General features: G+C 44.8%; 2 protein-coding genes and 1 long non-coding RNA gene across 4 annotated transcripts in view; 2 read left to right on the forward strand and 1 right to left on the reverse strand.

The window, feature by feature from the left end:
* The window catches only part of LOC308460672, a 178,749-nt gene that overhangs the window by 58,730 nt on the left and 107,181 nt on the right, over positions 1–12,838 (forward strand). The window lies entirely within an intron of this gene.
* Positions 551–9,724, forward strand: LOC308460605 (histamine H2 receptor-like). The gene is made up of 5 exons (XM_080977191.1): positions 551–764; positions 2,575–2,897; positions 4,900–5,076; positions 7,993–8,968; positions 9,338–9,724. Exons 2-4 carry the CDS (start codon positions 2,626–2,628, stop codon positions 8,654–8,656), a joined length of 1,113 nt encoding a protein of 370 aa, XP_080833317.1. The 5' UTR covers positions 551–764; positions 2,575–2,625; the 3' UTR covers positions 8,657–8,968; positions 9,338–9,724.
* Positions 10,183–12,838, reverse strand: part of EIF2AK3 (eukaryotic translation initiation factor 2 alpha kinase 3) — a 39,732-nt gene continuing 37,076 nt past the window's right edge. For both annotated transcript variants that reach the window (XM_080976558.1, XM_080976557.1), the window contains exon 17: positions 10,183–11,234. In XM_080976558.1, the coding sequence (XP_080832684.1) occupies positions 11,070–11,234 (165 nt within the window). In that variant the 3' untranslated portion in view covers positions 10,183–11,069. The remainder of the gene's footprint in view (positions 11,235–12,838) is intronic.

Raw genomic sequence — 12,838 nt, forward strand, 5'->3', positions numbered from 1 at the left:
TGGAGGAGACTCTTGAGAGTCCCATGGACTGCAAGAAGATCAAACCTATCCATTCTGAAGGAAATCAGCCCTGAGTGCTCATTGGAAGGACAGATCCTGAAGCTGAGGCACCAATACTTTGGCACCTCATGAGAAGAGAAGACTCCCTGGAAAAGACCCTGATGTTGGGAAAGATGGAGGGCACAAGGAGAAGGGGACGACAGAGGACGAGATGGTGGGACAGTGTTCTCGAAGCTACAAACATGAATCTGACCAAACTACGGGAGGCAGTGGAAGACAGGAGTGCCTGGCGTTGCTCTGGTCCATGGGGTCACGAAGAGTCGGACACGACTAAACCACTAAACAACAACAAAACTTCTGATGTTGACAGAAAGACGGTGTTTGTGCATGTGAATTCAGGGAAACCTTTTGTGGCAAGAGGTTGTACCTTTGAGGGAAACAGGCTCTCTTGTGATGATCTGGTGTGAGTCACTTGAAAAAGATGCTTGTACTTATACCTCCCAACCGCCCAACTCTTCATCTCTTCAATTCAGCTGCCGGCATAGGAAGTGTAGGCAGTGGAACTATTTTCCCCATCCTTTTTTCAAATGAGCGCTGGGAGAAATATCAGATTACAACCAACTCTGTTGCAGAGGAGGTGGATTAATCATGCACACTCGCTGAAAGAGACTCTGCTTTTTTCGGCAAGCCAGAGAACAGCCTAGTGCTGATATCAGATTTTTAAAAATGTAATACCATCATTACCAAAGAGAGACAAGAGAAAGGTGAGTCCCCTTAGCATCAGACTTCCTTCATTGTCATTGAATTTCTGCATTTAGTTTCCTATCCAGTGCTGATTTTATCTGGAAGTGTATTGTGGATGTGTATTTTCCTTCTTTCAAATTCTGTCTGATTTTTACCATACAGCTTAATGGCAAAGGAGGAGGCCAGTTTGTAACATGAACATTGTACATTACAGGAATTTGTGTAGATGTTGTTTCGATGTTATGTACTGAAAAACAGAAGATGAGCAGAGCTGTGCATTTTTAAATCAAATATCCAAAAATATTGGGCATTTTGACTGCTTCTAAAGCATATGGAAGTTCTGCAAACATGCAACTTCAAAGGCTGTCAAACGAGTCAGAAAAGAAGAACAAAAAAGAGCAAAGCTTAGAAGCATACATACTCTCAAAGGTCCAGCAAGTTTGGTGGTTGGTTATTTTGTTCTTCGCATTGCTCTCTGTCACTAATATTGCCAGCGGTATTTCATTCAAAGGACAGAATCGTGTCTTTCTTTTCCATCCAAATCTTGGAGCCAATCCTCCACGCTCTCCTGATCTGGAGGATAAAATCAACCATCTACAGCCTAGAAACACCCATTTTGATAGCCAAATTTTGATTTGGGGGGGATTTGGTTCTGTTATTATTTTCAAGTATTATTCAGTGTTGTGCCTGCTCTCCCTACTCTGATGATGCTGTCCTCAAAGAGGAACATTCATGGTGCCGAAGGCATCAGAGTCAGCGGTATTAAAGCACCATCTCCTTACCCACTACAATAGCAACAAAATGGGAAAACAGGGGTTTTCTTGCTCATCGTGGCCGGTTCCTGCTGAGGAGGTGTGCCACATACAGTTGACTGATTGCTGTAATTTGGAGCTTCTTTTATTTGGCCTTCCTTGCTGACACCTTTAAACGCTAGCTTGCACTTTTGACTAATGGATGAAGTGGCTCATTCACCACAAAAGTCTTTCATCCGTTATCCTGTGCACACTATGAATGTTGTTGTTGTTTAGTCGTGTCCGACTCTTCGTGACCCCATGGACCAGAGGACACCAGGCACTCCTGTCTTCCACTGCCTCCCACAGTTTGGTCAAATGAATAGATTTCTATGAATAAAAAGGTACAGTGGTACCTCGGGTTAAGAACTTAATTCATTCTGGAGGTCTGTTCTTAACCTGAAACTGTTCTTAACCTGAAGCGCCACTTTAGCTAATGGGGCCTCCTGCTGCTGCCGTGCCGCCAGAGCACGATTTCTGTTCTCATCCTGAAGCAAAGTTCTTAACCCAAGGTAATATTTCTGGGTTAGCAGAGGCTGTAACCTGAAGCATCTGTAACCCGAGGTACCACTGTAAAGGTAAAGGACCTCTGACAGTTAAGTCCAGACACAGACGACTCTGGGGTTGCGGCGCTCATCTCGCTTTACAGGCCCAGGGAGTTGGCGTTTGTCCGCAGACAGTTTTCCCGGGTCATGTGGCCAGCATGACTGAGCTGCTTCTGCCGAACCAAAGCAGCACACAGAAACACCGTTTACCTTCCCGCTGGAGTGGTACCTATTTATCTACTTGCACTGGCGTGCTTACGAACTGCTAGGTTGGCAGGAGCTGGGACAAGGAGCTGGGACAGAGCAACGGGAGCTCACCCCGTCGTGGGGATTCGAACTGCCGACCTTCTGACCGGCAAGCCCAAGAGGCTCAGTGGTTTAGACCACAGCGCCACCCACGTCCCCTTTCTATGAATAGATAATGGCAAGTTACTCAATATATTGAATCACCTCTGTTAGTGAATATAACAGTCTCCCCCACCCTCTTTTCACAGACTTGGCTTCGATGTCCTTGGTTTCTTCGTCTTTAAGCCCAACGAGAAGAGATGGATATAAATATCTCTTTACTATCCAATATCTGTTCAGCCACCTTGTCCTTGGTGAAAGCAGGTGCCAATCAGACAGAAGCGGGCATTGGATTCCGGCAGGTGGCAATCGGACTGATACTCGCTTTTATAGATTTGGCAACTCTTTTGGGAAACACAGTGGTGTTTATCTGCCCCTTGATGGAGAAGAGGCTCCGGACAGTCACCTATATGTTTATCATGTCCTTAGCAATGGCAGATTTTCTTGTGGCTTGCCTGGTGATGCCATTTAGGTAAGAAATCTGACAAAGGTAAGCTGCTTCCTGGGGTTTGGGGTTTAATCTTTTTAAAAATAATAATAATAATTTTTATTACATTTTCCATTTTAACAATCCAATCAAATCACATTAAGTATTCCAAATTATTACGAATACATATCATATAGTCCAAATATTCTGCCAAATTATAAATTTTTGTTGGGGCCTCCCATGCTTCAAGTTCAGTGGGGTTCTAATCATCTTATGTTTCTACTGCCTTGAGTTTCCAATAGTTCCTTCTTTAAAACTTCCTGTTGTTATCCTTCCTTCTTTCGTAGCCTCTGAGTTGTTTGACAGGCGAGTTGAAATAAATAATGTGCTTCTGTGTGAAATTTGTATGACTCTCCTCTTTTTTTGCAGCTGGTAAGTCTGTTGTTTGCAGAATGTCCTCACACGCTGGTGTTTATGCCGAATCAATCCAAAAGTCCTTCTCTGGTGGCAGACGCCATCTTCACTCAGTTCCGATGAAATAAAATCTGGGCGTTTGCTCATCAGTTTTCTCAGACAGGTTGCATCAAACATTAGTCTTTCTAGGGGAGATTTGCCAAATCGGACTTGAAGTACAGATATAATAACCAATTAAGAGCTCACCTCCCCCCAGACTATTTATCTCTGCAACTCGTTCTTCCCATAATGGCGGATCCCAATTAAAGAATGCGTCACATCACCCTTCTTAGAATCTGTCCAAAGTTTTTTGGTGTCTCTCCAGCGGCTAACGAGATCCTGCTTCTTTCTCATATCAATATTTGGAGAGTCTTTTATCTTCTTCCAAACGTTTCGAAAAACAAAAGCTTTAGTTATATAGTATTATTATTTCCACACAGTTTATATTTTCCCATCTCACTTGCTGTAAATAATGTAAACGGTTCTTCTGGGGGGGGGGTGTTAAGTATTATCGTAGTAGATTGGGGTTTAATCTAGTTGCACGTTGCTATTCCCTGAGCCACTGATACTGAAAGCATAGAATAGAGGGTTAGAAATAAGCTGGAAATATTTTACCAACAGGAAGTTTCAGGAAAGAGCTGGGCATCTTCTAGAATGCCTCCAGTTCACACAAGGTCAAGAATAAATCTGGCCACGTCCCTGTGTGCCATTGACCATGTTCCAGAATCCACAGCTGGCATGCAAGCCATTTCTATGCAGACAAACAAAGGTGGGATGTTTTCCCTCGAGATGCAAAGCTTGAAAATCAGTCTTGGAAAAAACCCAACTCAATATTTAAGTGATTGTAGAGCGTGCTGAGTGAACTGGCTCAAAAGGAATGCCATTAGAAAGCCTTGATGCTAGTATAACTGAAGGAGCGTCTCCACCCCCATCGTTCAGCCTGGACACTGAGATCCAGCGCTGAGGCCTTCTGGCGGTTCCCTCACTGCAAGAAGTGAAGTTACAGGGAACCAGGCAGAGGGCCTTCTCGGTAGTGGTGCCCGCCCTGTGGAACGCCCTCCCACCAGATGTCAAGGAAATACAGTCGTACCTTGGAAGTCTAAAGGAACTCCGTTCGACTTTCAAAACGTTGAGAAACCAAAGCGTGGCTTCTGATTGGCTGTAGGAAGTTTCTGCAGCCAATCGGAAGCCACGGAAGCCCTGTTGGATGTTCAGCTTCCAAAAGTCATTCGGAAACCGGAAGACTCACTTCTGGGTTTTGATTGTTTGGGAGCTAAGGCATTCGAGATCCAAGGTACAACTGTAAACAACTACCAGACTTTTAGAAGACATCTGAAGGCAGCCCTGTTTAGGGAAGTTTTTAATGTTTGATATTTTATCGTGTTTTTAATATTCTGTTGGGAGCCGCCCAGAGTGGCTGAGGAAACCCAACCAGAAGGGTGGAGTATGAATAATAAATTATTATTAATTATTATTATTATTGGACCTATGTTCGGTATTCTCCCCGCATAGTTGTGATGTGAAGGCTGGGAGGAAAACAGCGAAGTGGCCCCAGCCATCAACTTAAGCTTCATCTCTTGGTCTCTCCTTTCAGCATCGTTTATGAAGTGACTGGCATGTGGATGTTCGGGAGAGAGTTCTGCAAAGTCTGGATCTCATTTGACGTCATGTTCTGCACGGCTTCCATCGTCACCTTGTGTTTCATCAGCCTGGACAGATACTGTTCTGTCGTAACACCCTATCGTTATTCAAAGAGGATGTCGCGGCAAAGGCAAGTATGTTTTGTCCCCTTTGTTGGTTAAGAGCTGCCGAAGCCTCTTTGGAACACGGACAAAGCTTCCGTTGCAAAACCTGATTTGCAGGTTTTAAGGATTGAGAAAATGCCATTGTTGCTCTTGCAACTCAGGAGGAAATGAAAACATAGGAGCCATTTCATTAATACCTTTTGGCCTCAAAATATAAGCTGTCATCAAATATACATATATGTAACTGTTTTATGGAGGGACGCGGGTGGCGCTGTGGGTTAAACCACAGAGCCTAGGACTTGCCGATCAGAAGGTTGGCGGTTCGAATCCCCGCGACGGGGTGAGCTCCCGTTGCTCAGTCCCAGCTCCTGCCAACCTACCAGTTCGAAAGCACGTCAAAGTGCAAATACCGTATTTTTCGCTCTATAAGACGCACCAGACCACAAGACGCACCTAGTTTTTGGAGGAGGAAAACAAGAAAAAAAATATTCTGAATCTCAGAAGCCAGAACAGCAAGAGGGATCACTGTGTAGTGAAAGCAGCAATCCCTCTTGCTGTTCTGGCTCCTGGGATAGCTGTGCATCCTGCATTCGCTCCATAAGACGCACACACATTTCCCCTTACTTTTTAGGAGGGAAAAAGTGAGTCTTATAGAGCAAAAAATACAGTAGATAGATAGGTACCATTCCAGCGGGAAGGTAAACGGCATTTCCGTGCGCTGCTCTGGTTCACCAGAAGCGGCTTAGTCATGCTGGCCACATGACCCGGAAGCTGTACACCGGCTCCCTCGGCCAATAAAGCGAGATGAGCGCCGCAACCCCAGAGTTGGCCACGACTGGACCTAACGGTCAGGGGTCCCTTTACCTTTACCTAACTGTTTTATGTATGAAATTGTAAATAGCTTCAGGATTCCTCATGGGAATAATAATAATAATAATAATAATAATAATAATAATGTGCAGTCTTATGTCTGAAGGTGAATTGCATATATTTTACCTTCATCGCCAGCTGGAACTTGTATCGCCAGCCATGGGATCTTAAAAGGGTTCTGTGGTTGAGAAAAGGAGGCTGCGTATCACTTAACTGGTTCAAAAACATTAGGATCTTCTACAAAAATTGAATCCTAAAGCCAGTGAGCGATCTGCAACCCAAGAAGTTGGTGCTTCAAATCTTTTCTCTCCCAAGAAACTAACAGGTGGCTTCAGAAAACTACTAAGCCTCAGTCTCCCTTTCTGCTGTACTTATGCAAAATTGACTCATGTGCAACCGTGTATATGTGCAGCAGCAGGAAATACATAGATGCAAACCAGGAAGTGGTGGGAAAGGTGCAGAGTCTTTGTGGCTTGCAAGGAGACGACGACTCCTCCCCCGGAGCCGGAAGAGGACTTCAGTGAGGGTGGAGGAAGCCCCAGAGAGATGGGAGACGCAGCAGGGCTTTAGTTTATGCTGCTGAGCCTCTCTGCCTAGCAAGTGATGTGCGGGGTGACACAACAGCAGCAGTCACTTTTCTGCATGGCCTCCAGACTAGTTGAAAAGTGTTATGTGGAGAGTGGGAAAGCAGGGGGAGAATGCGAGTTTAGAGGCTTTTTAGAGGGTGCTCCCCACTCGAGAGGGACGCGGGTGGCGCTGTGGATTAAACTAGAGAGCCTAGGACTTGCCAATCAGAAGGTCGGCGGTTCGAATCCCCGCCACGGGGTGAGCTCCCGTTGCTCGGTCCCTGCTCCTGCCAACCTAGCAGTTCAAAAGCACGTCAAAGTGCAAGTAGATAAATAGGTACCACTCCGGCGGGAAGGTAAACGGTGTTTCCGTGCGCTGCTCTGGTTCGCCAGAAGCGGCTTAGTCCTGCTGGCCACATGACCCGGAAGCTGTACGCAGGCTCCCTCGGCCAGTAAAGCGAGATGAGTGCCGCAACCCCAGAGTCGGTCACGACTGGACTAATGGTCAGGGGTCCCTTTACCTTTTACCCCACTCGAGATTTCCACTTATGTGCGCAGGGGCCCAGAATGCGACCCCCGCTTAAGTGGAGAGAACGCCTGTACAGCGGTACCTCTGGATGAGAACGGGATCCGTTCTGGAGCCCCGTTCGCATCCTGAAGTGAACGTAAGATGCGACTGTGTGTGCCGCGCATGACGTCATTTTGAGAGACTACGCATGCAGCGAAACCCAGAAGTAACACGCTCTGTTACTTCCGGGTTGCCACGGAGCGCAACCCAAAAATATTTAAGCTGCAGCGTATTCATCCTGAGGTATGACTGTATAGGATAAGCAAAGGCAGCGACAACTTTACTAAGATAACATGAACAATTCAAAGTTTTGGTGCTGACCTTTAAAGCCCTAAACGGCCTCAGTCCTGGATACCTGAAGGAGCGTCTCCACCCCCATTGTTCAGCCTGGACACTGAGGTCCAGCGCCGAGGGCCTTCTGGCCATTCCCTCATTGCGAGAAGTGAGGTTACAGGGAAGCAGACAGAGGGCCTTCTCAGTAGTGGCACCCGCCCTGTGGAACACCCTCCCTTCAGATGTGAAGGAAATAAGTAGCTATCTTATCTTTAAAAGACATCTGAAGGCAGCCCTGTTCAGGGAAGTTTTTAATATTTAACGCTGTATTGTTTTTAATACTTGATTGGGAGCCGCCCAGAGTGGCTGGGGAAACTCAGCCAGATGGGCAGGGTATAAATAATAAATTATTATTATTATTATTATTAACATCCTTGAACATTCTAAATCAATCTGTACATGACAAATATTCTAATGACAATAAAGCAACGTTTTCTTTTTGGCAACCCTGGAGCGGAAGCATGCACCGAAAATCCTGATCTTTCCTCATTTTCCATCCGCAGCCTGGCCAAAAGCATTGGCTCATCTTCAGCACCTGTGCACCAGTTACAGCAAGTGGGATGTAGCAACAGGTATCCCAATAATTCTTTTCTTTTCATTCACAGGTGCATCATAATGACTTGCACTGTCTGGATCTATTCTTCCCTGATTTCCTTTTTGCCCGTCATGAAAGGCTGGAATGAGATACCCGGCGTGGATTTTGACGCGAGCAAAGAGTGCGTCTTTGTCACCAACTGGGTTTTCGCCATTGTAGCTTCAGCCCTGGCCTTCTTCATCCCCTTCGCCGTCATGTGCAGTATGTACTTCTTCATCTATCGCGCTTCCAGACTCAAGGCCTCACGCATCGTCTCTCAGACCCTCGACCTTCACTACCACCCACAGAGTAAACGCCAGAACAGCCTGCAGCTGGAAAACAAGGCCACTCGCACCATCAGCATCCTCATCTCAGTCTTCATACTGTGCTGGCTGCCGTATTTTGTCTTCAACGTATGGTTGGCCACCAACGGGGCCAATTCCACCAGCAAAGTTCTTGTTGGCACTTTCAAGATCATCACCTGGCTAGGCTATTGCAATTCCACAATCAACCCAATGCTCTATGCTTTCCTCAACCGGGACTTTCAGCGAGCTCTGAAGAAACTGCTGACCTGCAGGCGCGGGTCTCAAGTGGACATGGGCGAGGATATCATTTCGATAGTGACGTTCACAAAGACGGCTCAAGACCCCAGAGCGCAAGGGGAAAGAAGATCTATGTTCTGCAACTCTGAATAAGTCTTCACACATGTGGGCAGGAGGAGAGTCACTGGAATCCTTCACCATCCAGTATGGGAACCCTAGATATAAAATGGATTTTGGGCTGAACTTGTATTGCAAAACATAAGCATGGTGAAGTTTTTTCTTGTCCAGCAGGTGAATAGCTACAGGGGGAAATAGCTAGAATATGCCGACAAAAGAAGCCATTGATTATTCTAGCCAGGGCTGGATTCGAGCCCTTTCAGTGCCAAATGTAGCAGAGTACAAGTTAGATCCATTAAGCTACAGACCTGGGTTTTAGCTTTCTATAAGACACAGCCATTATGACAGGTTAGGGACGCGGGTGGCGCTGTGGGTTAAACCACAGAGCCTAGGACTTGCTGATCAGAAGGTCGGCGGTTCGAATCCCCGTGACGGGGTGAGCTCCCGTTGCTCAGTCCCTGCTTCTGCCAACCTAGCAGTTCGAAAGCACATCAAAGTGCAAGTAGATAAATAGGTACCACTCTGGCGGGAAGGTAAACGGCGTTTCTGTGCACTGCTCTGGTTCGCCAGAAGCGGCTTAGTCATGCTGGCCACATGACCCAGAAGCTGTACACCGGCTCCCTCGGCCAGTAAAGCGAGATGAGCGCCGCAACTCCAGAGTCAGCCATGACTGGACCTAATGGTCAGGGGTCCCTTTACCTTTACCTATTCTGACAGGTTGTCTGCAACAGCCTTTGCCACGACTACTGTTATTCCCTTTGGCTCAGTTTCTCCACCGCTATTTCCGATGCTGTCTCCAGCTTAAATCACCACTTGAATCAACGGCTAGGTAGGGTTGGTATTCTTTTGGTCTGTTTTTGTTCCTCGCTAGTGTCCTTCTTAAACCTCTGAAGGGACAACTGCAGTAAACTTTGAGAATCGATGGTCTAGGATTAACCACAAAATCAAGACCTTTCTGGTCAACCCCCTGGTCTTAGTAGGCATGTTGGTGTTCAGCAGAGACTATATACCGTATTTTTCGCTCTATAAGACGCACCAGACCACAAGACACACCTAGTTTTTGGAGGAGGAAAACAAGAAAAAAAAAATCTGAATCTCAGAAGCCAGAACAGCAAGAGGGATCGCTGCGCAGTGAAAGCAGCAATCCCTCTTGTTGTTCTGGCTTCTGGGATAGCTGTGCAGCCTGCATTCGCTCCATAAGACGCACACACATTTCCCCTTACTTTTTAGGAGGGAAAAAATGAGTCTTATAGAGCAAAAAATACAGTAAATTGCATTATACTTCGTAAATGGCAGCAGAAATCAGAATATACTATCTAGGATCCAAAAGGTCATGTGTGCTACGGGATGTTTTCAGTTCTTCTTCCTACTGCAGCCTGCAAAAAAAGAGATTAGTATGGCTTGAGTAACCCTCCAGAGTTAGGTACAATGTGAGGGATGCGATCCATCTGTGAGACAGAGAAATATTTGGCAAAGATGTATGTCTCTTTGGATTGCAGCCAATGGAAAACGGCAAAAGGAGTTACACTGGTTATTATTTAGGGGACGGGGAAACAACTGCATCTAAATAAAAAAAGACTTTATTAAATCAGACTTGAAAAAAGTCACAGTAATTAAATGCACCTAACAAATGTTCCAAGTGCATACTGTACACCGCCAACCCAAATGGATTGATCTTGCCATTTTATAAATAAAATTAACATATTTACAGTGAGAAAAGGGTGTTATTAAGCAATAGCATCCTGGTAAAGAAATGTGTCAGAATGATTACTACAAGCCTGCAAGATTACAGTGGATGCTACATCCAGGAAATACAAAAAAAATAATAATGAATTAATGCTTAATTTGTTATTGTTGTAATTCGAAACCAGGTTCAACCAGATTTTTTATTACTAAATCTTCTTCCATCTTCATCTAAACACTTTTCAATAACTTCTACTGTGTAGAAACAAATCACCATTTGCTCTAGAACTGGCTACCAATAGTAAAACTATTCTTACTTTATCCTCCAGGGACAAAATATAGAGGGTTTTTAAATATATTTTAAGCTTGTTTTAAAGGTCTTCATGTCTTAAATGAATGTAATCAGGACCTAGATGTCAGAGTTAGAGAGACCACTTGGTTCTATAAAAATACAGAATTTAATTCTATTTACATAACAGGCATCCTTTCCAAATTCCCTAGAAAATATTAACACAATCCAAACACCAAAGGGTGTATCGCAGCTAAGGTAGGCCAAGTTATGGTGTGAAAGTCATCTGAAAAGCGTTAAACAGAAACGATTAGCTTCGTCCCATGATAATTTTGTGCATAAAACTGAAATGAGAAAATAAAGCTCTGAGCAGGAATATTCCAGTGACATTGCTTGATTGCTGGATTATCCTGCTGGGTGACCGCTCCGAGATCTGTCCAGTGTGCTCATAATAATTGTGCCATCTTGTTTACTCAGCTATCTTGAATGCTTCATTCCGGATGTACTCATTGTCCGTGACCTTTGCCTGAGCACAGGCGTTGCTGGAAACTCGACGTCTTCAAATAAAGGGTTTTCGATGATCTCTACAGCCTCTGGTCTTTCCGTTGGGCTTGGAGACAGCATGTGCTTTACCATTGCATACTAAATGGAAAATAGGGGAAATCTGTGAGATTTCAGACAGTGGAGATGTTTACAGTTATCCTCAGCTCTAGTCTCCTTCCCGACTACAAAAGAAATGCAAAGACTCTCTTTGCACTGCATTTGAGAAGCAATTTGGGCTTCTCAATCTTTTATTTTTAAATTCCAGTGATTAAATACTGTATTTTTCGCTCCATAAGACACACTTTTTTCCTCCTAAAAAGCAAGGGGAAATGTGTGTGCGTCTTATGGAGCAAATGGCACTGCGCAGAGAGGGAGAGCTGCGCAGGGCCTCTTCAGCGAAGCGGGAGGAGAAATGGAAGGGGCTCCGTTCCCCCTACCACTTTGCTGGAGAGGGGCTGCGCAGAGATGGAGAGATTTTTTTTCTTGTTTAACTCCTCTAAAAACTAGGTGCGTCTTATGGTCGGGTGCGTCTTATGGAGTGAGAAATACGGTACATATTTTATTTATTACTTACTTCTCTTGGAGGTCTTAAGACTCCTTTTTTCCTTTGCAAAACTCTTAAGGGATTTTTTTTTTTAAATGAAGAATTTTCTCAATGAAACGAATTATAATTAACTTACGTTTTTGCCCAACAGAATGGTAGGGAGGTATCTGATATTTCTATCTCTGAAGCTAAGATAGAAAACGTGATAGAAAACTGCTTGTGGAACCCACACAAACTGATTTAATTAATATTAAAGAGAGCTGGTGCTTCTAACTTCTGGGTTATTTGGGTGTTGTGTGGACACAGTGGTGCCTAAAGGTAAAGGGACCCCTGACCATTAGGTCCAGTCATGACCGACTCTGGGGTTGCGGTGCTCATCTCGCTTTACTGGCTGAGGGAGCCGGTGTACAGCTTCCGGGTCATGTGGCCAGCAGGACTAAGCTGCTTCTGGCAAACCACAGCAGCACACGGAAACGCCGTTTACCTTCCCGCTGGAGTAGTTCCTATTTATCTACTTGTACTTGACATGCTTTCGAACTGCTAGGTTGGCAGGAGCAGGAACCGAGCAACGGGAGCTCACCCCGTCACAGGGATTCCAACCGCCGACCTTCTGATCAGCAAGTCCTAGGCTCTGTGGTTTAACCCACAGCGCCACCCACGTCCCACAGTGGTGCCTAGCCCCTGTTAAATTAATATCGTTGATTTCTCCACTTATTTCTATAGGCAGCATTTAAAAATATTTTATTATATGTCCCACTTACTTTTTCCTGCAGAGGTTTTGTACCTTAGGGTCAACCTGAGTCTACTGATAATTCCTCTCTTGTGTGTGGCTGGTGCAGTTTTGACTACATAAGCATGTGACTGGGAATACTTAATCGGTAATTAAAAGGACTGGATTGCTTGTGCATAGCAAATAAAAGGGTGGGAAAAATACATTCCTTTTAATGTGGTGCCGGTCTTAAATAAATGATTTAACGACACACAGTACTAATGTTAGGAGAGCAAGCATAAACCAGAAATGAAGCCCAAATAAGATGCAATGGAATTCCTTTCAACTTTAATTATCTTATGGACTTCTTTCATTAACATCAATTGACGTCATAATAAAAATCATTCCCTTTTGAAATCACAATAAGACATGTGAATTTTCTAATGAAGT

The sequence above is a fragment of the Podarcis pityusensis genome (genome assembly GCF_964106645.2).
Source record: "Podarcis pityusensis genome assembly, chromosome: 13".
NCBI lineage: Eukaryota > Metazoa > Chordata > Lepidosauria > Squamata > Lacertidae > Podarcis > Podarcis pityusensis.

Bases quoted from the DNA above. Each gene is read 5' to 3' on its own strand.
- LOC308460605 (XM_080977191.1), top strand. From the start codon at position 2,626: ATGGATATAAATATCTCTTTACTATCCAATATCTGTTCAGCCACCTTG. The intron at 2,898-4,899 runs GTAAGAAATCTG...CTCTCCTTTCAG, and splicing joins TGCCTGGTGATGCCATTTAG to CATCGTTTATGAAGTGACTG. The intron at 5,077-7,992 runs GCAAGTATGTTT...TTTCATTCACAG, and splicing joins AAGAGGATGTCGCGGCAAAG to GTGCATCATAATGACTTGCA.